The sequence below is a fragment of the Schistocerca cancellata genome, chromosome 1 (assembly GCF_023864275.1).
Source record: "Schistocerca cancellata isolate TAMUIC-IGC-003103 chromosome 1, iqSchCanc2.1, whole genome shotgun sequence".
Lineage (NCBI taxonomy): Eukaryota > Metazoa > Arthropoda > Insecta > Orthoptera > Acrididae > Schistocerca > Schistocerca cancellata.
The window spans coordinates 1,267,430,894-1,267,455,895 of NC_064626.1; the positions used below are offsets into that span (position 1 = coordinate 1,267,430,894).

At 44.4% G+C, this 25,002-nt stretch overlaps 1 protein-coding gene across 1 annotated transcript in view; it reads left to right on the plus strand.

The window, feature by feature from the left end:
• LOC126094953 (Down syndrome cell adhesion molecule-like protein Dscam2) overlaps positions 1 to 25,002 on the plus strand; it is an 890,199-nt gene that overhangs the window by 779,843 nt on the left and 85,354 nt on the right. Inside the window, exon 26 of the mRNA XM_049909611.1 lies at positions 10,912 to 11,051. Coding sequence (XP_049765568.1) covers positions 10,912 to 11,051 — 140 coding nt within the window. The remainder of the gene's footprint in view (positions 1 to 10,911; positions 11,052 to 25,002) is intronic.

Below are 25,002 nucleotides of genomic sequence, written 5' to 3' on the forward strand. Positions count from 1 at the left end.
AGTGTATTCATCTCTTGGTCTCCCTCTACGATTTTTACCCTCCACGCTGCCCTCCAATACTAAATTGGTGATCCCTCGATGTCGCAGAACATGTCCTACCAACCGATCCCTTCTTCCAGTCAAGTTGTGCCACAAACTCCTCTTTTCCCCAATTCTATTTAATACCTCCTCATTACTTATGTGATCTACCCATCTAATCTTCAGCATTCTTCTCTAGCACCACATTTCTAAAGCTTCTATTCTCTTCTTGTCCAAACTATTTACCGTCCATGTTTCACTTCCATACATGGCTACACTCCATACAAATACTTTCAGAAATGACTTCCTGACACTTAAATCTATACTCGATGTTAACAAATTTCTCTTCTTCAGAAACGCTTTCCTTGCCATTGCCAGTCTACATTTTATATCCTCTCTGCTTCGACCATCATCAGTTATTTTGCTCCCCAAATAGCAAAACTCCTTTACTACTTTAAGTGTCTCATTTCCTAATCTAATTCCCTCACCATCACCCGACTTAATTTGACTACATTCCATTATACTCGTTTTGCTTTTGTTGATGTTCATCTTATACCCTCCTTTCAAGACACTGTCCATTCCGTTCAACTGCTCTTCCAAGTCTTTTGCTGTCTCTGACAGAATTACAATGTCATCGTCGAACCTCAAAGTTTTTATTTCATCTCCATGGATTTTAATACCTACTCAAAATTTTTCTTTTGTTTCCTTTACTTCTTGCTCAATATACAGACTGAATAACATCGGGGAGAGGCTACAACCCTGTCTCACTCTTACAGAGTCTCTTAACAGAGAAGTTCCAGAATATTGGATCAGTAGCTCGGGCAACACAAAATGGCCCACAGGCTACCAGACTAAACACCTCTGGACATCCATCTGAGGGAAAACTAAAAGGTTTACAAGGGAAAACAGACGACTCTGTATGTCAAGAGACTGTTCTACGATAAGTCTAAATGCATTTCAGTGCAAAATGTAGAGTTACCAATCCACAACCGCTTTCTAACGTATATCGGTTTTCAGGGTCAAAATTTTGTGTTCTTAACGTGATAGTCGTAATAATCAACACACGGAACTTACCCTAGTTATATCTTTGCTTACATTTTACACAGAAGCGGTGTCGCTTGTGGAACCTCTTCTTTTGATGCTCGTACGGTGGTTTGCGATCTGTTGTCTTTCTACTATTTAATAATGTTTCACACATAGTATCTCGTTGAAGTCCTCTTCTAACGCTTTTTCCAAAGCCACGGAAAAGGTATATCATCTACATCTATCTACATTTATACTCCGCAAGCCACCCAACGGTGTGTGGCGGAGGGCACTTTACGTGCCACTGTCATTACCTCCCTTTCCTGTTCCACTCGCGTATGGTTCGCGGGAAGAACGACTGTCTGAAAGCCTCCGTGCGCGCTCTGATCTCTCTAATTTTACATTCGTGATCTCCTCGGGAGGTATAAGTAGGGGGGAAGCAATATATTCGATACCTCATCCAGAAACGCACCCTCTCGAAACCTGGCGAGCAAGCTACACCGCGATGCAGAGCGCCTCTCTTGCAGAGTCTGCCACTTGAGTTTGTTAAACATCTCCGTAACGCTATCACGGTTACCAAATAACCTTGTGACGAAACGCGCCGCTCTTATTTGGATCTTCTCTATGTCCTCCGTCAACCCGATCTGGTACGGATCCCACACTGATGCGCAATACTCAAGTATAGGTCGAACGAGTGTTTTGTAAGCCACCTCCTTTGTTGATGGACTACATTTTCTAAGGACTCTCCCAATGAATCTCAACCTGGTACCCGCCTTACCAACAATTAATTTTATATGATCATTCCACTTCAAATCGTTCCGCACGCATACTCCCAGATATTTTACAGAAGTAACTGCTACCAGTGTTTGTTTTGCTATCATATAATCATACAATAAAGGATCCTTCTTTCTATGTATTCGCAATACACTACATTTGTCTATGTTAAGGGTCAGTTGCCACTCCCTGCACCAAGTGCCTGTCCGCTGCAGATCTTCCTGCATTTCGCTACAATTTTCTAATGCTGCAACTTCTCTGTATATTACAGCATCATCCGCGAAAAGCCGCATGGAACTTCCGACACTATCTACTAGGTCATTTATATATATTGTGAAAAGCAATGGTCCCATAACACTCCCCTGTGGCACGCCAGAGGTTACTTTAACGTCTGTAGACGTCTCTCCATTGATAACAACATGCTGTGTTCTGTTTGCTAAAAACTCTTCAATCCAGCCACACAGCTGGTCTGATATTCCGTAGGCTCTTACTTTGTTTATCAGGCGACAGTGCGGAACTGTATCGAACGCCTTCCGGAAGTCAAGGAAAATAGCATCTACCTGGGAGCCTGTATCTAATATTTTCTGGGTTTCATGAACAAATAAAGCGAGTTGGGTCTCACACGATCGCTGTTTCCGGAATCCATGTTGATTCCTACATAGTAGATTCTGGGTTTCCAAAAACGACATGATACTCGAGCAAAAAACATGTTCTAAAATTCTACAACAGATCGACGTCAGAGATATAGGCCTATAGTTTTGCGCATCTGCTCGACGACCCTTCTTGAAGACTGGGACTACCTGTGCTCTTTTCCAATCATTTGGAAGAGACTTGCGGTACACGGCTGTTAGAAGGGGGGCAAGTTCTTTCGCGTACTCTGTGTAGAATCGAATTGGTATCCCGTCAATCATTTGGAACCTTCCGTTCCTCTAGAGACTTGCGGTACACGGCTGTTAGAAGGGGGCAAGTCAAGTGATATGGTTCCATTGAAAGTGAACGATGACAACAAACAGTAAGCTGTAGCTGGCCATTCCGGTTGGCCGTGCGGTGTAACGCACTGCTTTCCGAGCGGGAAAGCGTGCCCGTCCCCAGCACGAATCCGCCTGGCGGATTAGTGTCGAGGTCTGGTGTGCCGGCCAGTCTGTGGATGGTTTTTTAAGGTGGTTTTCCATCTGCCTCGGCGAATGCGGGCTGGTTCCCCTTATTCCGCCTCAGTCACACTATGTCGGCGATTGCTGCGCAGACACTGTCTCCACGTACGCGTACACCATGATTACTCCACCGAGCAAACATTGGGGTTAGACTCGTCTGGTGTGAGACGTTCCCGGGCGGTCCAGTGGGATCCGAACCGCACAGTAACCATGGGATCGGTGTAGGGCGGCGATGGGGTGAGTGGACTGCTGTAGCCTGTTGTGGGCTACGGCGGGAGCGAAGCCTGTGTCCCCAGTTCAATGTAATACAATACAATACAAGGTGCAGCTGACGTCAGTGTTGATAGGGGCTCTGCTCCCAACCAAATTTCAGAGTTGCGTACATGCAAGCACAACTTTTGGAATGACTACAACTCATTTGTTCGACAACACACAAATATTCAGTTTTAAGGGGAGCCGGAGGTGCCTAATCTGCCCATGTTAAAATCACTGAGTTTGAGGAACATTTATGAATAAACTACCAAATAGAACAATTTGAATTTTTTTTTACATATAGAGTGGTTTAGTATTGCAGTTATGACAGAGGAATTTTGGAGTATCTTTTCTGGTTTCCTTCCAATTATATTTTTTTACTAATGACCCAATTTTTTTTACACATAATTGCTTTACAATTAAACTGAAATGAAACTACTGAACATATTGAGAAATGGCTGTGTTACAATGTAAGTTTGACCACTAGGAGTGCTGTATAAAAATTTCATCTCTCTAGCTTGAGTGGATTTTGAGAAAATGTTCCTTATATTCTAAAAATTCTAATTTACGGGAAATGGCTATCAAAGATTCTCAATACATTCCTGTACTATAGGATCTTCTTCTTTATCCTCCAAAAGCTTCCTCTTCTGTCTTCTTTTCTGGCCTGTTGTTCCATCATACTTCATATGCCTTTCTCTTCTTTCTGCTCCTCTTATCCTTCCTCTGTCAATATTTCTTAGTGCTCGTACAGTGTTCACCCCAGCTGTAAATCCTAATGCCTTCAGAGCTTCACACTTCACTCAGTTCCCTTGGTTGTAGGTTGCTATTGCATCATAAATGCCAAAGTGCAGTGTTTTTATGCTTACAAACACCCTTTTAGGAATCACTTTCCAAATCAAATTGTTTACGCTCTCATTAGGATTCTGCGTCTTTCCGTGTAGACACTTGTGTAACAATTCTGGCTGTGCTAAGTCATGAAAAATTGGTTTTATTGCATTTATCACAGCTGCTGGCAAGCCATGTTTGTGATCATAGTCCTTTTTTGCATTATATTTGCACCAGGAATCTTTTGGGCACAGACTGTGTTGAGGGTATTCATTGGAAGAGGCAGTATCAAGGAACAACGCCCACACTGCTTTTCGCATGTCACTAACATTACTAGTATTTTGCCTTATAGCATACCCATAGTATCTCTGTAGACGTTCAATCACCTCATCAGTAAGCCTGCCTCTCCCTCCTATTGTCTTTCCATCACTGAGCTTACTTGAACCCAAAGTTTGTTTGAGCCTTCGAAGCCGTGCACCCATACGCTTTTGCACATGCCCAATACATTCCAACTTTTCAACTACAAATTCATTTCCATATGGTTTCAGTTCCTCTATAGTCTTGAAACCTTTGGAGTCACCATCCCCAAGGTAGTATTTGCTAGAAAATGTCACAGGGCTATGGCCGGCCATGTGTTGCTTAGCAGAAGAACGCACTGTTTCAGTAATTGTAGTATCGCAGCTTGGTATTAGTGTTAATTTTCTTTTCCCTACGTTCTTCCTCTTCTTATATACACGGTTACTAAAACGTGTCATCGTAACCAGAACAACGCTTTACACAAGAAGTATAATACTACCAACAACAGGAGTAACACTGAACTAATTCGAAATGGTAAACAGCAAAGAGACGATGTTCCGCGGTCTTAGCGCTTCATTTGTCACGGAAAACAATGTAGCCAACCCTTGCACACTCGCTGTATGCGTAACATATGGCGCTGTATGCGTAACAGGTCGAGAAAATCCTAGGCATTTCTCCAGGAAGTCACGAGAGGGTGTTAGATGCATTCAGCGGCCACCCATTTCCTCTACAGGCGTGGGGGAAAATGGTAATAACTCCACTTCTAGGGCGAGTAGAACAATAATTCAAAGTTTACATTAAAGAGGAATGTTCCAATTAATTTTCGGTAGCAAAAAAAATTGTAATTTTTAGGATTTGACCACCTCCGGCTCCCCTTAAGAGATCATGTTACAATACACTATCCTGTGACAGACCCGCTCTGAGAAAAAGTCCAACTGGTGACCTTTACGGTCTTCTGTCCGCCATAAGCATTGCCTGGCGGTGTCATGAGTTGTGGAACAGCGGCGGGACATTCTTCGGACAGGTAAACTACGATGAACTGGAAGAGTAGTGGCGACGGCGACTGGAACTGGAACAACGACAGGCTCTCGCTGGAACTGTAGCAGGAACGCACTCTTGAACACATTCTGACAGTAAATCCGCAGAGCGCAACTTACAGGGGGTGAAAGAAAATACGGAAACGCCCAAACCACAACACATTACCAAGCCTAAAACGTTATGGTATACCCGTTGGCGTTCAAAACAGCTTCCAGCCGTCCTAGAGTAGATAAATACAGGTCGTGTATGGTTTTAAAGGTAATCTCATACCATTGTTCTTGGGAATAGTGGCAATTTCGGGTAACGATAATGGAAGTGGATAGCCATCAGGCACCCATCTCTCCAAAGTAGACAACAAAGGCTCAATAACACTGAGATGTGATGACTGTGACGGCCACGTGTTCACAAAACCAGTTGTGGAAGACACGAGCTGTGTGAACGGGGCACTATCGTCTTGGAAAACAGCATCACATTGCACCTGATCAGCCAAACCGGTCAATTAATCTTTGTCACCGGAGTAACTATGGGGTTCATCGAATACGCCGGTATGGCTGTTCATATCATCACCAAACCCCGCTGACGTTTTGCTCTTGAGATGTGAACTCGGCATGAAGTTGAAAATAAGGTAAAACAAGACTCATCCGGCCAAATCTCCCATTGCTCTGCAGTCCACTTTTAAGTGTTACGGGCATTTGCATCACTGAGAAGTAGTTTTGGAATTCCAGCTCACCCTATAATTCTCTCCTTATAATACTAACTTCCTGTTATTTTGTGCTGATATGGTTTGCAAGGGAGCGCCATCCAGTTGTGCAGTGACTTTTTCAGCTGGCGTGCTCTTGGTTTCCGTCACAATCCTCTTCAATAACCGTCCTTCGCTTCTCATTACGCACTTCAGTCCGCGCTGTGACTTAACAGGCGATGTTTTTCCGCTTTCCGTGTATGCTATACCTCTTGAAACACCAAACATTTCGGCTTCTTGGTTACGTAAGCACCCACTATGCGAGCACATGCAATTTACCCACATTCGAATTCACTAAGTTCCGACATAATGCACTCACAAGTGCACAGAACACTGTCGGAAATACGGCAGACACTTCCAACGCATTGAGGTCATTGTAACTTCCACATCACATATCGACCTTAATGACAGTAAAAATTAAACCGCGTGTACCTAATGGAAATTTGGGAAATGCAATCGTCACCGAAGTTAATCTGTCGGTAAAGAGGGAGGAAAGGGTTACATCTAAATGAAAGGAAAAATGCAAATGAAACTGGTGGAAATTAATTTTGAAAAGGGGTAAAGTTAATAAAGAAAGTAAATGTGCGGTCGTTACGTTAACAATTAACTGGCGTTAATTATATCCTTGAGATTTGCGGAAAATTACGGTTGCCAGTCCTATGGACAACTACTGTAATAACGGAAAATAAAGGTTATTGCACATATAATTAGCACTAAAAGCGTGGCAACTGAAGGTTGACAGGTGTTGTGTGAAAACTGAATGTTTGTCAGAGGTAATAAATATCGCTACACTCTGACTTAAATTAGCAAAAGAATTAATAAAACCGGAAATTTGAAAGTTAATTTAGTAACTGAAATTAATAGTGAACTTTTGTTTCTGAAGCACTACGAAATTCAATAAAATAAGGTTAGTCTTGGGCTACTTTAACAATCAATTCAAAAGCTACTTGAATCTACGCAATTTAGAAATAAGAGATTTAACTTTGAACTTGAATTAAATGATTCTGAACAATTAACAATAGTAAAATTTAGTGCGTAGCAAGCTGAGCTGCAGTCACAGGTAACCTAAAATATGGTAACAAAACTCGCACTCTTAATTTGTGTTTGTGTAATCTAAATATTGTAGCCAGCTATGAATACCTTAACTGAACTTTGAAATTAAAGCAATGAAATATAATGATATTACTTTAATGCTGGCGTTTGAATTTCAACGACACTCGGGTTCATTTCGGAAAAGGAAGGGAGCATGCTTGGTAATGCAATTGGGACAATGAGCAACATAGGTTCATGCTAAGTTACTGTATTTTTGTGATGCTAATAGAATAGTTTGAAAAGCTGAGGTCTGCCATACAGTTCTAAAACTTTACGTGCTTTCAGTCTTGCTTGTTGGTTGGTTGAAGGTTTGAAGTCGTCGATCGAGGAGGTGGCGACAATCATTCATTGCCGGCCGTAGCTGTTGCAGAAGCTGGATGTTGGCGCGCCTTCTTCTCGACACGGTCACCAGGCGAAACGGGCTCTTGATTTGTGCCTGCTAATGTTTCCCGTCCGCGACACCGTGCCAGAAACTATCATAGCAAGTCGAGCGCAATTACATGCTGCCAAACCCCGGAAGCGCGGCAACTCGCTGGAGCGTCACTCAACACACCTGCTCCACCGCCGTACTCCAGCCAGACTCCGCTCTGTCCGCGCTCCACGCGGCAGAGTTAACACTACCAAAGATCCTAAACACTTTGGTTCTCCACACGACCTATCGATGTAATCGTTCGATAGCACAGTTTTCCTTAGGCAAGACCCAGCGTAAATATACAAATAGTATTTACAAAACAAAACAATTATACATCGACATAAATGTAAAACAGTTACAGTAGCAGTTACTTCTGTAAAATATCTGGGAGTATGCGTGCAGAATGATTTGAAGTGGAATGATCATATAAAATTAATTGTTGGTAAGGCGGGTACCAGGTTGAGATTCATTGGGAGAGTCCTTAGAAAATGTAGTCCATCAACAAAGGAGGTGGCTTACAAAACACTCGTTCGACCTATACTTGAGTAGTATTGCTCATCAGTGTGGGATCCGTACCAAATCGGGTTGACGGAGGAGATAGAGAAGATCCAAAGAAGAGCGGCGCGTTTCGTCACAGGGTTATTTGGTAACCGTGATAGCGTTATGGAGATGTTTAACAAACTCAAGTGACAGACTCTGCAAGAGAGGCGCTCCGCATCGCGGTGTAGCTTGCTCGCCAAGTTTCGAGAGGGTGCGTTTCTGGATGAGGTATCGAATATATTGCTTCCCCCTACTTATACCTCCCGAGGAGATCACGAATGTAAAATTAGAGAGATTAGAGCACGCACGGAGGCTTTCAGACAGTCGTTCTTCCCGCGAACCATATGCGACTGGAACAGGAAAGGGAGGTTATGACAGTGGCACGTAAAGTGCCCTCCGCCACACACAGTTGGGTGTAGATGGAGAATTACAGTATATAAAGACACAAAAATGTCATATCTTCAGGTAAAAAAATAAGGTTAAAAAATTATAGTCCAATAGATGGAAATAGGAGGATAACCATTTCCGGCGTTACACAAGTGCCGCTCGTGGTTAAATACGACAGCACCGCCTACAGCCTTGCCTAATACCTGCATTTATGTTCAAACACGCACTCCTCGCGGTGTTCCCATATATTCGTCCCTATAGCTATGCTCTGCTGGCGACCTCTGCCGTGAGCCGCTAGGATTTCCTGGCCGACTCGCTTCGCCTGGCGCGTCGGCCATGCAGCGTAACTTATGCTGTTCGAGGGAAATCTACCGTTTAGGGGCAGCGACTCACGATCACAACAGAAAGAAAATAATTCGATGTCATTTACGGAAGCCACAATTTTTAAAAACTACGCAGAATATTCACTACATTGCCCGCTATAAATGATCGAAAACTACATATTTGCTCTTTCTGGACACACTCGTATTTCGAGCGGACTGTCTTAGCTGCTTCAACTTGTATTCATCACACTGGTTAAACAGCACACTCAAATTCTCACTTCTTGTCTACACGAACTGGTAGACAATGATTCCACGTCGTGTACTGACTGCTAGATGTCTTACTTGTTGATAAATGCGAGTCAGCGCTCGTAGCAACGGGAGAGAACCCGACCTCATCTGATCGTAAGATTTATGGGAAAGTCCTAGATCCTGTCATACCGCTTAATTCATCAGCAGCCGTTCGACATTTTTTCCTGGACGAATCCCTCATTCACATTTCTCCAATCAAACCGTGTCAGTAAAAACTTCCTCGGCCACTGTTCACATCTTACCAGTCCGCAGCTCGTGGTCGTGCGGTAGCGTTCTCGCTTCCCATGCCCGGGTTCCCGGGTTCGATTCCCGGCGGGGTCAGGGATTTCTCTGCCTCGTGATGACTGGGTGTTGTGTGATGTCCTTAGGTTAGTTAGGTTTAAGTAGTTCTAAGCTCTAGGGGACTGATCACCAAAGATGTTAAGTCCCATAGTGCTCAGAGCCATTTGAACATCTTACCACCGTAGTGGTTACACCCCCACCGTCCACATCCCAATCTCTCCTCAACCTGCCATTCTCGTTCTCAACACCTAAATTTTGACGTACTTTACAGTTATCTCCATTATACGATACTGTTAATTTTAATTTTAAAGTTTTACTGACATTTATTAACAATATTTGTTGGAATACATTTTAAAGACCGTAAACTACTTAACTATCTGGTTACATTATTTTCGTAACAGCTTGTTTTCAAAATATTTTAGCTGCTGGCAATTTTCATTATCATTTTAACAAGCGAGGTGGTAAGTGGCGTAATGGTAAAGATAATGAAATCGTGTACGATAGTAACAGTGTTCAGTTTTCCGTAAATACCCGCAGATTTAAGTTTTCCATTATGTTCTTAACTCCAAGAAGACAACCGTTGCGTTGATTTCATTGAAAATGGTGAGATCGATTTCTTTCCCCAATATTTCTCTATCAGAAGATCTGCTAAACGGTAATCGTCTCTTTTGCACAATTATTTTTCAACGACGCTGCCCGCTGCCAGAATTTAAATAGTAAGTGGCAGCAAGAACCAAACGGAAACGAGTGTACATCCGTGAACCGAAAAGTTTTGCTTTTTCTCCTAATAACTGTTACCGTTCAGGTGTCGAGTTCCGCAAACACTTGCAGATCCATAATGGGAAATGAGAGGTCTCAAGTACAGTAATCGAACAATCGGCCTATGTTTTCGAGAACACGGTTCACAATTCCCGCAACCACTTCCGTACTATCGCCGGCGCTAAAGCCTAAACTACCCACAATCGCCCATTAATCACGCTGTCAGTGAGTCGCCTCGTGTTTACCGCTGCGACTTCGGTATTCTTGTCGCTCATCGGACGCTTCTTTCTATTACAGGACTCGTGTAGTGGCTTTCATGGCCTTCCGCACTCTCCTGCTGATTTACCCCCTTTTCGGTGTAGTTTCCCACCCCAAAGCCAAGATTGTGTTCCTTTGCCCTCTTTCGCAAGTACGAGGGTCTCTCCTTATTCCGGAAGTCTTGGATAACCATTTTTATTCAAAATTTAAGCATTGGCTGGGTTCGAACCTGTGACCTATGAAATTTTGAAAATCAGAGGAAGTAATAGTATATACCGACGGAGAAATGTTTGTCTGAAGGTCATAACTTTCTGCGCTCGTCACATGATCCTTTTATCAGCATTCAGCTCTCTTAAGAATGCCTGTATTAATATCCTAATACTCACTACAGCAGCTGTTCATTTCGTAACGTTGTCATCTCGTTCCTTGCAGTTCCCGGACCACCGGCTGCTGTCAAGGCCCTGACGCTGACTTCAGACTCCATCCTGGTGTCGTGGCTGCCTCCCGAGCAGCCCAACGGCCTCGTCACGCAGTACACCGTTTACTGCAGCAGGAAGAACCACCCCTCCAAGGTACACTTCCGTTTCGCGACGTGTACTCAGATCTGATTGTACCTGTCTTGATAAACACTGCCTGGAATAATCCAAGGACGCAGGGACGTAGCTGAAAGCCTAAACAACTAATCACATGGTGGCTGAGGTTCTTGTACTTAATATCACTGCCTCCTGCGCACCGTCCACCGTAATGTACTGGCTAAAGTCGCTGGCTGGTGTCGGCTGGGTTACCAAGCCGACTCGCGCAGCCTGCAGCAGTTTACCATTTAACATTTGTAATTTCTGGAAAGTTTTCGCTGTAATTTATGGACTATTCACATTTGGTGGAACGTTCCATGTACAAACGTCACCCCAAAAGAAATGCACAGTATTTTTTTTAAAAAATCCATCTTTTATTATACATGTTTGAAAGTTTTACAGTGTGTAGATACATCCTTTAGGAACAATATTTTCATTTGTCCACATAATTTCCATCCCTCTCAACTGCCTTACGCCATCTTGGAACCAGCGCCTGTATACCCGCACGGTAAAAGTCTGAACCAACCTGTTGGAGCCACTGTTTAGCAGCGGGCACAAGGGAGTCATCATCTTCAAACCTTGTTCCACGAAGAGAGTCTTTCAGTTTCCCAAAGACATGATAGTTACATGGAGCCAGGTCAGGACTGTAAGGCGGGTGTTTCAGTGTTGTCCATGCGAGTTTATTGTTCCTTTGTGAGCCACTGTCAACATCCTGGGAACCCAACTGGCACAAACCTTTTTTAACGCAAACACTTTCAGCATTCTTAATATTTCCTTCCCCTATCCCAACGTAGCGTGACAATTCGTTCACTGTGATGCGTCTGTCAGCAGTCACCAATTCGTTAAGTCTCTGCACATTGCCTGGAATGTGTGTAGTACGAGGCCTGCCGCTGCGAGGACAATTCTCAATATTGCCGTGCCCGCTTTCATCACGTAACCTGCTTGCCCACCGACTAACTGTACTGCGATCGACAGCAGCATCTCCATACACCTTTTTCAACCTCTTGTGGATGTTTCCCCCAGTCTCGATTTCACAGCACAGGAATTCTACGACAGCACGTTGCTTCTGACGAAAGCCAAGTGTAGCAGCCACCTTGAACACATGTTGTGACGGCGCCACTCGCGGGAACATGTTGAACTAAGTTTGAAAACAAGCAGGAAGGATGTATCTACACACTGCAAAGCTTTCACACATGCATAATGAAAACTGAATTTATACAAAAATAGTGAGCATTTCTTTTGGAGTGACCCTCATGTGAATAAATAGGAGCACTCCCTGCGGAGGTAGGCAGTTGCAGCTCTGTCCGTATTTATAGCAGTAATTAAGAGTGGTGGCGCCACATTGAGAGGTGTGCAACAACATTTAGGAAGCATCTTTATTAACATTTGAAATAGCATTAATTCATATCAGATCCAAGTCAAGAAGGGACGCCCTAGGCATAATTTACATTTAATTAGCATAGCTTACAATAAACCCATTGAGCAATCATGAACAATGAAAATAAAGGACATTATGACTTTTACACAATTTTCACTCTCGCAGAACCCTGCTACACCGAGGCTTAACGTCTGCAGTGTCAGAAACCACCATCAGGTCAGTTCTTCGAAAATGTCTACCTAACTGGAAGGTTTTTCTGAAGACAGACGGCCATGCTCCGACTGTCCACTAGGAGGCGACCCAAACGCCGCTTGAGGCCGTGAGCTGCGAGGACGTATTCTCCTCCGAAAGACACGAGATCGAAGATAGGTCCAGCTGTATTCAAGCACAGAATAGTGTTTAACGCAGTGCTGAGTCCAGATCAGTTCGCTCTGAGTGGGTTTTCCTGGGCCAGGAGCCGATTATGCAAGGATTCCGTCAGTCAGGATTCTCACTCGAGAATCCCTTCACGATGTCTGACTTGGTGAGCATGGAGCTGCCAGCTGTGGACTTGGAGTGTTCGTGGCCTCCTCGCCAAAGAAGACGGGTACTCAGCAGTCAGACTGGTGGACTTGTGAATTTATTCCTGTTTAACTTTCAAACGGCTGGATGCCCTGTGGGACATAAACTTAGTTCATTCTGATGGTACTTTAATACTGAGTGTCCTACACGACTTTTAGTTCCATAAAGTGCTTTTTAATGAGCTTAGTGACACTCTAATCAGTCCTCAGCTGCTAGAAGCATTATTATTCTATTTCCAGAACTGACTTATTTTATGTTTCATTTCAATCCGTGCCAGGGTAGACATCCTGTAAATCTTTAATAACTGAACTTGCTCAGTTATTGCTACCTATCATATCCAACTCCCAACTACTCTATTAAAGGAAATACCCTTGAGATCTCAGATCTATCCCTTTCAGACCCCCACCCAAACTTGAAATGAAAATTTTGAAATAAATGCATTTTTGCAACTAAAAAAATATAGAATCGTGGACCAATTGCTTAGAAAATTTTATTTTTTAATTTTGATACAAATTTTGAACCCACACGATTGTGTGAGTCGGGATTATCTTACATATTTATGTCATTTCTTGCAGTGATATTCACGAAAGCAATTACTGTCTTTTGACAAACACAAATAAATATTACACTTCAGACATCTGGTTCTCGTCCTATTCTTGCAATTTTTTTGCCTGCAGCAACGAGCTGAAGGCAAATCATCAACAGTTGGCCAATGATGATAGCCGTCTAGCCGCTTCTCATCACATGGTGTGCTTGCTGGTTTGTACATTTTATTTGGTTGGTCTTCATCGGATTCACTTTCATGTTTCTGTCCTGAAGAAGAAGAAATTAGCACTTCCCCAATCACTTGTCGGAATCCAAGAAGATCTAAAGTGTTTTTATTTTGTACTTTATTGGCTTCGCTTTCAACTTTGTGTTGTAACCAGGAATTGACGCAAGCCAAATCAAGTAAATGAATCAAAACTTTTATAGTCCACTTTCCACAATCTGTTAGTTTATGATTCACGTAGAATGTTGTTAGTGTCCACAACATGCAATACTGTTCTGAGAGTGAAGAACCTGTCTCCAGGCATACAATCTGCAATAGTTGGCATACGCAATGACTTCTGCCAGTACATACGTGTACGAGGATATCTAATGCATCCCATAAGTACATGCATGTCATACAGCTTTTTCATCTCTTGAGGATTTGTACGAAGCAACTTCCCTTTCTTCGAAAAGTAGTAACTGTTAGTGCAGTCAGATGCTAACTGAAAAAAATCTTCTGGGTAGTACTGAAATATCTCATTGGAGTTTTGATTTCCTGTGCTACCTCACTCTGTGAAAGCGCAAAAATTTTTGGAGGTGACTGGTCTATTTCTCCGAGTGGACAAACGACGATGTGTTTGCACTGTTTTTTTTAGAATTCTTTCTATTGTGTTGACTGAGAAAATTGTCCTGAACTTCTGGAGCAACAGATAGTATTGTTGCAGAAGCATTGTTACAATTTTCCTCCTCGTCAGAAGATTCAGAGCTTTCTCCAAGTCTATGTTTGATTGTTGGAAGAGTCCAAGTTGTATCTAACAATTCGTCATCACTACTGAAGACTTCCACTTCAATATGTCTAGAATTTCCTCGTCAGTAAGCCCTAAAACGAAACAAACAAACGAACTTCGAAAATAATGCGTAAATACAATAGTAAAATGACTTATCTATTCCGTAATCTGTTCCGAATCGTAACCACAAACATCGACCGAAAACGACCATATGCCAGTAAAATAGTCCCAACACGCACAATTGTGCGTGTGGATGTTACAGTCATTGTAGCTATGAAAGTATTCAAATAATTGTGGCGGACATATTTTTATTTACTTCTGTACACCTTTCGGAATCTCAAACACATTTTTCCAAATGTCAAAACGCAATAAATAAAGCACAATAAACATTTACCTCGACAGACATGCTTCCGACCCGCCGATCTAGAAAATTACCAAAGATTAAGACACAATATCTCGCGTCTGTAACGAGATATCGATATAAATCGAGTTGTATATGAAACTGCGATTCCTGCACACTCGTGTGACTTGGGGATCAACTGCATAGCAGAATAATATGATGCTGCAACGCAAATAAACCGCACGCACACAATTGTGCGTATCGGGTCTGAAAGGGCTATGACGCCATTTACATTTCGTTTAAAATAACATTTCCTCCAAACAATCACATATGATATTTTGTAATCCAGACTGGCCCTTCCTAAACAGTCATCTCCAAACAGCAACCATCAGAGATTTGAGGGAACACATGCAAGCGTTTCTAAAGGAACAGATATTGTAAAAATAAGAATTGCAAGCCTAGATGGGAAAACGACGATAATAATACTAATGCTGAACATATTTCTCTCATTAAACCTAATGCAGGAACCCAACTAATATTGCAAGCAATAGGGACATAGACAGTGTAGTATAAGAACGTTTGCATCGGTCCCAGGAAGAGGGCATGGATAGCTGAGGTGGTTAAGGGGACTGCTCGCGATAAGCGAGAAATTAGAGTCCCGGTGCAGCACAAATTTTCATGTGTCGCCTGTGGGTAGTATGTCAATGTCACCAATTGGTAATATCTCTGTACCTAATACAGCTGATGTCAAAGAATTCGCAATTGTGAAAAAATTTCAAAATAGAATACAGCCGCAAATCGTCACTACTGTCTGTTCCTTCAGACATGCATACGTGTCAGGGAACAGACACTGTTAGAATAGTAATTCAAAACAGTGATTTGATGGTATAAAATGTGGTGTCACCGCCAGACACCACACTTGCTAGGTGGTAGCTTTAAATCGGCCGCGGTCCATTAGTACATGTCGAACCCGCGTGTCGCCACTGTCAGTAATTGCAGACAGAGCGCCACCACACGGCAGGTCTAGAGAGACGTACGAGCACTCGCCCCAGTTGTACGACGACTTTTCTAGCGACTACACTGACGAAGCCTTTCTCTCATTAGCCGAGAGAAAGTTAGAATAGCCTTCAGCTAAGTCCATGACTACGACCTAGCAAGGCGCCATTAACCATTTCTATAGAGAGTCTCACTTGTATCATCAAGAATGCTGTATACAAATGATGGATTAAAGTTAAGTATTCCAGCAGCTACGTACTTTTCTTTATAGCATTCATTACGTATCCTGTTCCAGACCTCACGCCAGTCTGCGTTAGATTATAGCGTGCATTTCGGCCTCCTCTAACTACAAGGTGTTGGCACATCTGCCAACACATCATAAAATATCTAATTACTTTTAAATGAAGTGTAGTAAGAACAAATATTAAGTGCAATAGTGCCGTATTAAGGGGTAAATTGTGTCCTGGTGGTGTAATAGGGCGAAGAGGGTGGGGATGAAGGCTAGAAGTGTGAGGGAACGTAGGTTGGGGTAATGCACTTGAGCCCTTGATTGGTCTGCAGGTGATTGCTCACTTATCTACACCTCCACGTCACAAGAGGCAACCACACGACGTTTCGGTCTTCTGCAGCACGCCTTATGGATCACTGGCGACGTACCCGTAGTGGCACGGGAGGGACGGGGGAGGGGCTGTTTATTTTCCAGATATCGCGACAACACTGCTTGCAATACAGACACGAGTATCTAATAACGTAACGCAAGAAAAGTATATGGCCGTGATGTGTGTAAATCTCTGTCTTCTGTTCTGCACTGATTACGCATCCTGTATAGCAACTGTAGCGTTCTCCATGTAAAGGCAGCCTCCTCCACCAACAGCGCTGCTCGCTTTTCAGTTTACAGACAGACCGTATCTCCCCAGATTTCCTGTCCAGTTGAAACGTCTCCTTAGAACAAATTATACATGACTGTGCTTAAACTGACACACATTATTTTTTAGCGCAACGCAATCTGACTTTCAGAAATCCCTACAAAGGAATGGCCCTGACTAACATTAACCTATACGTTTCACAAATCACTTACCTCACCAAAAATCTTCGTTACTCGAACTACTGCAATACAGTGAGCGCCACTACTGCCAGCTAAATAAAAGATTCAAACTACGGAAGGCACTAACTACTGATAAGCATAGTTAGCAAATGAAAGATTTTAATAGAGAACAAACAACGTATTTACCTTAATATCATCAAAAGTCATAATATATGTAATTTCAAAACTCCGCCATTTCCTTCCACACATCCACCACTGCTGGCGGCTTATCTCTAACTGCGCAACGCTACGCGCTGTTCACATCCAGCTGGGACTGCCCAACACTACAATGGCAGACAACAATGCAAACAAGCCACAGACTGCACACAGCACAGCCAATGATTTTCATACAGAGAGGCTACGTGGCGGCGGCGTTACCAATATAAGAACCTAAACAGCCTACTTACACAGTTAGTTATCTTCTGTGAGCAGACAAAATAACTTCATTCGCCGGCCGAAGTGGCCGTGCGGTTTGAAGGCGCTGCAGTCTGGAACCGCAAGACCGCTACGGTCGCAGGTTTGAATCCTGCCTCGGGCATGGATGTTTGTGATGTCCTTAGGGTAGTTAGGTTTAACTAGTTCTAAGTTCTAGGGGACTAATGACCTCAGCAGTTGAGTCCCATAGTGCTCAGAGCCATTTGAACCATTTTTTAACTTCATTCAACTCGTGTTTGTATACTGGAGTTCTTTTCAGTGTATTAAATGAGTACTTAATTGCACTTGTCCTGTAAAATACGTCATATGAATGCGCAGTGGCTGTTCTTTTTGACACGTCTGAAAGAACAGACACCACGCAGAATCTACATCTGTGGTACATTAACTGTAAACATAAGGTGGAAGGAGGAGAAAGGGAAGAGATTGAAACGTCCCCTTTTGAACAATTATAGAAGACTGTGCTTAAACTGACACACAATATTTTTAGCGCAACGCAATCTGACTTTCAGAAATCCCTACAAAAGAATGGCCCTGACTAACATTAACCTATCCGTTTCACAAATCGCTTACCTCACAAAAGTCTTGGTTACTCGAACTACTGCAATACAGCGAGCGCCACTACTGCCAGCTAAATAAAAGATTCAAACTACGGAAGGCACTAACTACTGATAGGGATAGTTAGCAAATGAAAGATTTTAATAGAGAACAAACAATGTATTTACCTTAATAATCATAATATACATAGCAGTTCATGACATCCATTCGTACAAATTTCAAAACTCCGCCATCTCTCTCCCCACATCCACCACTGCTGGCGGCTCACCTCCAACTGCGCAACGCTACGCGCTGTTCACATCCAGCTGCCGCTGCCCAACACTACAATGGCAGACAACAATGCAAACTAGCCACAGACTGCACACAGCACAGCCAGTGATTTTCATACCGAGCGCTACGTAACGTTGCCGATAAGAAAACATAATCAGCCTACTTACAAGATTACTGATGTCAGCTACATCAGGACGTTACATGGAATCACCGGCGACGAGTGGAAATGTGTGCCGGACCGGAGTTCGTGCCCAGGATCTCCTGCTTACTAGGCAGGTGCGTTAACCACCGCACCACCCTGGACACAGTGTTGATCGTCTCTGCGTGGACTGTCCCGGCACGCTTCACGACCGACCAACATTCTCATCGAGCGCCACCTATCGGCCGTCCCTGTCCACTTCCTCCATACTCGCTGCTCTGAGATTCACGTAGGACGTCAGACGTACTTGTGCATCTGCACTGGAGAAGGTGGACCCATTGTTCGTGTGGTGTCACCGCCAGGCACCACACTTGCTAGGTGGTAGCCTTTAAATCGGCCGCGGTCCGTTAGTATACGTCGGACCCGCGTGTCACCACTATCAGTGATTCCAGACCGAGCGCCGCCACACTGCAGGTCTAGAGAGACTTCCTAGCACTCGCCCCAGTTGTACAACCGACTTTGCTAGCGATGGTTCACTGACAACATACGCTCTCATTTGCCGAGACGGTAGTTAGCATAGCCTTCAGCTACGTCATTTGCTACGACCTAGCAAGGCGCCATTACCAGTAACTATTGATATTATGAATCATGTACATTCGAGAGCGACGCTCATCATTAATGGATTAAAGTTAAGTATTCCACCAGCTACGTCAGTTTTTTCTAAAGTCTAATTTCCTTGTCCTGTTGCAGACCTCACGCCAGCCTGCGTGAGCTAAAACGCGTGCCTTTCGGCTTCCTCTAGTAAACCGGTGTTGGCTCTCCTGCCAACCCACAACAGTTCGTCTAGGCGAATCAGTTATATGAAGCCATGGTGTCTGTTCTTTTGGGCATGTCCAAAGTTTATCTTGTCGTCATGGGTGCGGAGGAGTAAAGCGCACAGGCGTTCGGAGCGCGGGAGGTGCTTCATACAAGCTGCTGGAGCATACGGCGTGGGGGTGGGGTGCTCGTGGCTCGATGCTGATGTGAGCCAAATATCAAATGCATGCGAACTGCATTTAAGTCTTACCCCCACAAATGAAGAGTGGGAGCACGCAGGCCAGGGGTGGTTCATGCAAAATTTGCTGAAGTGGAAGGGGAATGTGGGGGTTCTCCCTCCTTGACCTTGGTATGTGAGGTTCCCGCTATAGCCTTGGAGATAAGGAAGTGCTGAGCCTGCTATCAGCAAAATACAACAAATGCAATTGTCTCAACTTTAATATGATACTACAGATAAAAATGCGCTATCAGATAATGAGTCACTGTTTTTGCCCAGACCATACATTGCCAACCTACCGATACTAACTAGAATAGTGAAACAATGTCACACAAGACTCTCATCGCAAGAAACCTAAACAGCTAAACGCTAACCTCTCACAGAAATTCCCAGCACGTGCATGTGAAACAGTACTGTCCAACGTGACCTCCATAGTTCTGTCACCGCAAGTGTCAGTGTCCAGCTCCATAAGGCAGTGGCCAGTATGCAGCGCTGGTATATGGAAGACCCAGGTTCGAGTCCTGGCACTTTCAGACACTCTTTGTTCATTGGAGGGCCGGCCGCGGTGGTCTAGCGGCTCTGGCGCTGCAGTCCGGAACCGCGGGACTGCTACGGTCGCAGGTTCGAATCCTGCCTCGGGCATGGGTGTGTGTGATGTCCTTAGGTTAGTTAGGTTTAAGTAGTTCTAAGTTCTAGGGGACTTATGACCTAAGATGTTGAGTCCCATAGTGCTCAGAGCCATTTGAACCATTTTTTCATTTGAGGACTGATTCGTGGGTGCTCAGCCTCGTGAGGCCAATTGAGGAGCTGCTTGAAAGAGAAGTGGTAGCTCCAAGGCCAAAAACCCAATAACGGAAGGGACGGTGGTGTGCTGACCCCGCACTCCTCTGTACTGCATTCAGCGACGCCATTGACAGAGGATGCCAACGCAGCTGCACTGTGTCGACTGGCCCATCAGAGTGACAATGTGGAGCTTTGGTGTGTTGATAGTGCCTATGTTACTACCTGTAAGTATGGCAACCAAACACAAGTAAAAGTTTCACGAGATCCAGCCAGTAAGACACTAAGAGTAAGCCTATCCTAAATAGCACTATAGTGTTGTTATTAGACACTGCCTTAAAACTTTCACGGGACCCTACCAGTAAGCCTGCAAGAGTAAGCTCGTCCTAAATAGCACCGAGCGAGGTGGCGCAGTGGTTAGCACACTGGACTCGCATTCGGGAGGACGACGGTTCAATCCCGTCTCCGGCCATCCTGATTTAGGTTTTCCGTGATTTCCCTAAATCGCTTCAGGCAAATGCCGGGATGGTTCCTTTGAAAGAGCACGGCCGATTTCCTTCCCCATCCTTCCCTCACCCGAGCTCGCGCTCCATCTCTAATGACCTCGTTGTCGACGGGACGTTAAACACTAATCTCCTCCTCCTCCTCCTCCTAAATAGCACTAAAGTGTTGTTATTAGACATTACAAGGCATGATGGTCCTCTTGGGAGGGGATGCGTGTACAGGGCACAAAGCACAGGCACGGACTTCTCATGGCACATAACTCAAGCCGGCCCACCCTTGCCCATGTTTTGACAGCCAGCAGCCGCCGGTTGCCTTCCACAGCCCTCGATGCAAGTGCAGCTCGTTCTGTCACTCCCTACTAGACTGGACTTGGTCGATGTGGCCTCCTACTCCTCAGGTGGGCACTGGCCACAGATTTCTCCGCGGATTCCTGCGCCCTCTTGCCACAGTGAGAGAGCTCCTCCAGCAGTCGTATTCTGTATCGTTCAGTCGCTCTGCCGATCGGTTCGGTAGCTGAGCGCACCAAGGGTAGAATTACCACAACTAAGCCTCCGTGCAATCGCGTAAGCCGTTCAGTTGAAAGTCTACATCTACATCTACATCCATACTCCGCAAGCCACCTGATGGTGTGTGGCGGAGGGTACCTTGAGTACTTCTATCGGTTCTCCCTTCTATTCCAGTATCTTATTGTTCGTGGAAAGAAGGATTGTCGGTATGCCTCTGTGTGGGCTCTAATCTCTCTGATTTTATCCTCATGGTCTCTTCGCGAGATATACGTAGGAGGGAGCAATATACCGCTTGACTCTTCGGTGAAGGTATGTTCTCGAAACTTTGACAAAAGCCCGTACCGAGCTACTGAGCGTCTCTCCTGCAGAGTCTTCCACTGGAGTTTATCTATCATCTCCGTAACGCTTTCGCGATTACTAAATGATCTTGTAACGAAGCGCGCTGCTCTCCGTTGGATCTTCTCTATCTCTTCTATCAACCCTATCTGGTACGGATCCCACACTGCTGAGCAGTATTCAAGCAGTGGGCGAACAAGCGTACTGTAACCTACTTCCTTTATTTTCGGATTGCATTTCCTTAGGATTCTTCCAATGAATCTCAGTCTGGCATCTGCTTTACCAACGATCAACATTATATGATCATTCCATTTTAAATCACTCCTAATGCGTACTCCCAGATAATTTATGGTATTAACTGCTTCCAGTTGCTGACCTGCTATTTTGTAGCTAAATGATAAAGGATCTATCTTTCTGTGTATTCGCAGCACATCACACTTGTCTACATTGAGATTCAATTGCCATTCCCTGCACCATGCGTCAATTCGCTGCAGATCCTCCTGCATTTCAGTACAATTTTCCATTGTTACAACCTCTCGATACATCACAGCATCATCTGCAAAATGCCTCAGTGAACTTCCGATGTCATCCACAAGGTCATGTATAATGTGAATAGCAACGGTCCTATGACACTCCCCTGCGGCACACCTGAAATCACTCTTACTTCGAAAGACTTCTCTCCATTGAGAATGACATGCTGCGTCCTGTTATCTAGGAACTCCGCAATCCAATCACACAATTGGTCTGATAGTCCATATGCTTTTACTTTGTTCATTAAACGACTGTGGGGAACTGTATCGAATGCCTTGCGGAAGTCAAGAAACACGGCATCTACCTGTGAACCCGTGTCTATGGCCCTCTGAGTCTCGTGGACGAATAGCGCGAGCTGGGTTTCACATGACCGTCTTTTTCGAAACCCATGCTGATTCCTACAGAGTAGATTTCTAGTCTCCAGAAAAGTCATTATACTCGAACACAATACATGTTCCAAAATTCTACAACTGATCGACGTTAGAGATATAGTTCTGCACATCTGTTCGACGTCCCTTCTTGAAAACGGGGATGACCTGTGCCCTTTTCCAATCCTTTGGAAGGCTACGCTCTTCTAGAGACCTACGGTACACCGCTGCAAGAAGGGGGGAAAGTTCCTTCGCGTACTCTGTGTAAAATTGAACTGGTATCCCATCAGGTCCAGAGGCCTTTCCTCTTTTGAGCGATTTTAATTGTTTCTCTATCCCTCTGTCGTCTATTTCGATATCTACCATTTTGTCATCTGTGTCGGTTTGGCTCCCGAGTTACTGACGTGGCCCGTATCGTGTAGCTGTCTCTCCTGACGCCAGCCAATCGAAGACAAGTGACCACAGCTACAGGCATGCTAACCCAACGAAACGACTGTGCGCCTCGCACGGAGCACCGTAACTTGCCGAGCGCCTTGCTAAACAAATGTACCTTCTGATTTAGTCATTTCAGGACTTGCTAAACGTACCTTCATGTGCTAATGAATGGCTCTAACTCTCTGAAGATCTCTCACATACAGCTGCAGTTCCTCAACCAAATTACGCGCCGCCTCCCTGCTAAGTCAATGCTTTGCCACAAAGGGGCTCTCAGCCATTTCAATGGGGTTCGTCTCATATCGCAGCTTATGTCGCCAAATGGCACCACGGTCCCTTGATCCGCCTTGACTGCCTTCGTTGCTCTTGCCTTCTTCCTAACAGTACCTTGTACATCCTCAATTACACTATGTCGGTGACAAACACTGTATCCACATACGCATACACCATAATTACTCTACCATGCAAACATTTGGGGTTACACTCGTCTGGTATGAGACGTTCCTGGGAGGGTCCACTGTGAGCTGAACCGCACAATAACCCTCGGTTCAGTGTTGGGTGGCGGTGGGGTGGGTGGACTGCTGTGCGCTGTTGTGGGGTTGCGAAACACTGAGGGCTACGGCGGGACGAAGCCTCTCCGTTGCTTCTAGGTCCCTGGTCCAATACACACACGCACAATACACACCATGTACATCGTGTCCACTTCCACACTATTCGTGTGAAATGTATAACAACATTTATGTACTCACTTTCCACTCAGATGCGTCCCACTGATTCTTCAATAAAATCTAATGACTAAATCCGTAACTAAAAATCACTCAGTATTTTTAAAGTAACATTATCTCCGTAATCAAAGCACATCGAAGTGAACGAAGAGCCTTACTGACGCTTCACCACTACTCGATATGGTGGCTACGTCACTGCTGAGGCTAATCCACGGAATCGAACGGTACGGACGATACAGAATAGGACGATGCTTTGGTATCACCTGTTGAGTGGGGCAGGACTTCGACTGTGAGGCGCAATCACGACGCACTAGGAAACTGAAAAAACTGCTCTGTGTATAGGATTCAGTTTCTTGTGTCTACGAAATAATGAAGCAAAGAAATAAAGCGCCCAGCGAATTCATACACATTACACTGAATCAATATGACGTTGATAAGAGTGCGAGGAGTATTGTCAAGCGAAAGTGACGGCTAGCATATAATTTTTTGTTGTGGTATGGGCAGCACTCTCGTACAGACGTGTAGCGTGTGACAAAGCTCCACTTATAAGAGTAGTTGAGTCACTACTTCGCATGACCGAATCTCGGGAGTAAACACAACAGTTCTGATCCCTGTGCCAGTTCTCTTTCCTGCGTAAACTTACGTGTGTGCTAATAAATGTGCTCTCTGTGTGAAGTGTTGCTTCTTGCACACGTCTCCGCTAGCATAACTTTATTTCATACCTTAGTGCTGACGCAAGGTACCTCCGCCATCGACATTACCGTGGCTACTGTAACACTACGCAGAAAGACGTCAGGGATACAAAGGATACAAGTGCTTCTGAGAGTCAGATGCGCATCAGGCATTCAGCAGTATATTCGGAAAATAATGGCCAGGATCAGATAATGTGGTTAAATTCATCAGGAGGAATATCATGACGTATACTGCCTACTGCCTGCCTGAACAGTATAGCGCAGCAGTGGTTCGAAGCTTTCTCAAGAGTTATAACAAATAAAGAGAACATTTGTCGGCAACCAGCAGCAGATCTGTGCAACCGAAGAACAACTGAAGAACAGAGCCCAAATCCAGGAGGATAGAACAGTCAAACACTGATCAAAAGTATGTGGACATCCTTGTGGCCACTAGATGTCACGGGAGGCGGGCCCGACTGTATAAAACGACGTGGGTAGTATTGTGTTATCAGTAGGGAAGCAGTAACAGCAGAATGAACAGTGAGGAGAGCTAAGTTACTCCATCGAATATCACCTGAGTAACAAAACCACCAGGGACATTTCAGTCCTACCTAAGTAGCTTATTGGTGACGTGACTGAAGCGGATACGCGAACGAACAATTAAAGCTGAACCAAGATCAGGCAGCCCTCACGAACTGATAGACAGTGCGGAAGCTTCTCGTAAAAAATCGTATCGAAAAAGCGGAGGGAATCAGTCGTGAGTTCCAAACTG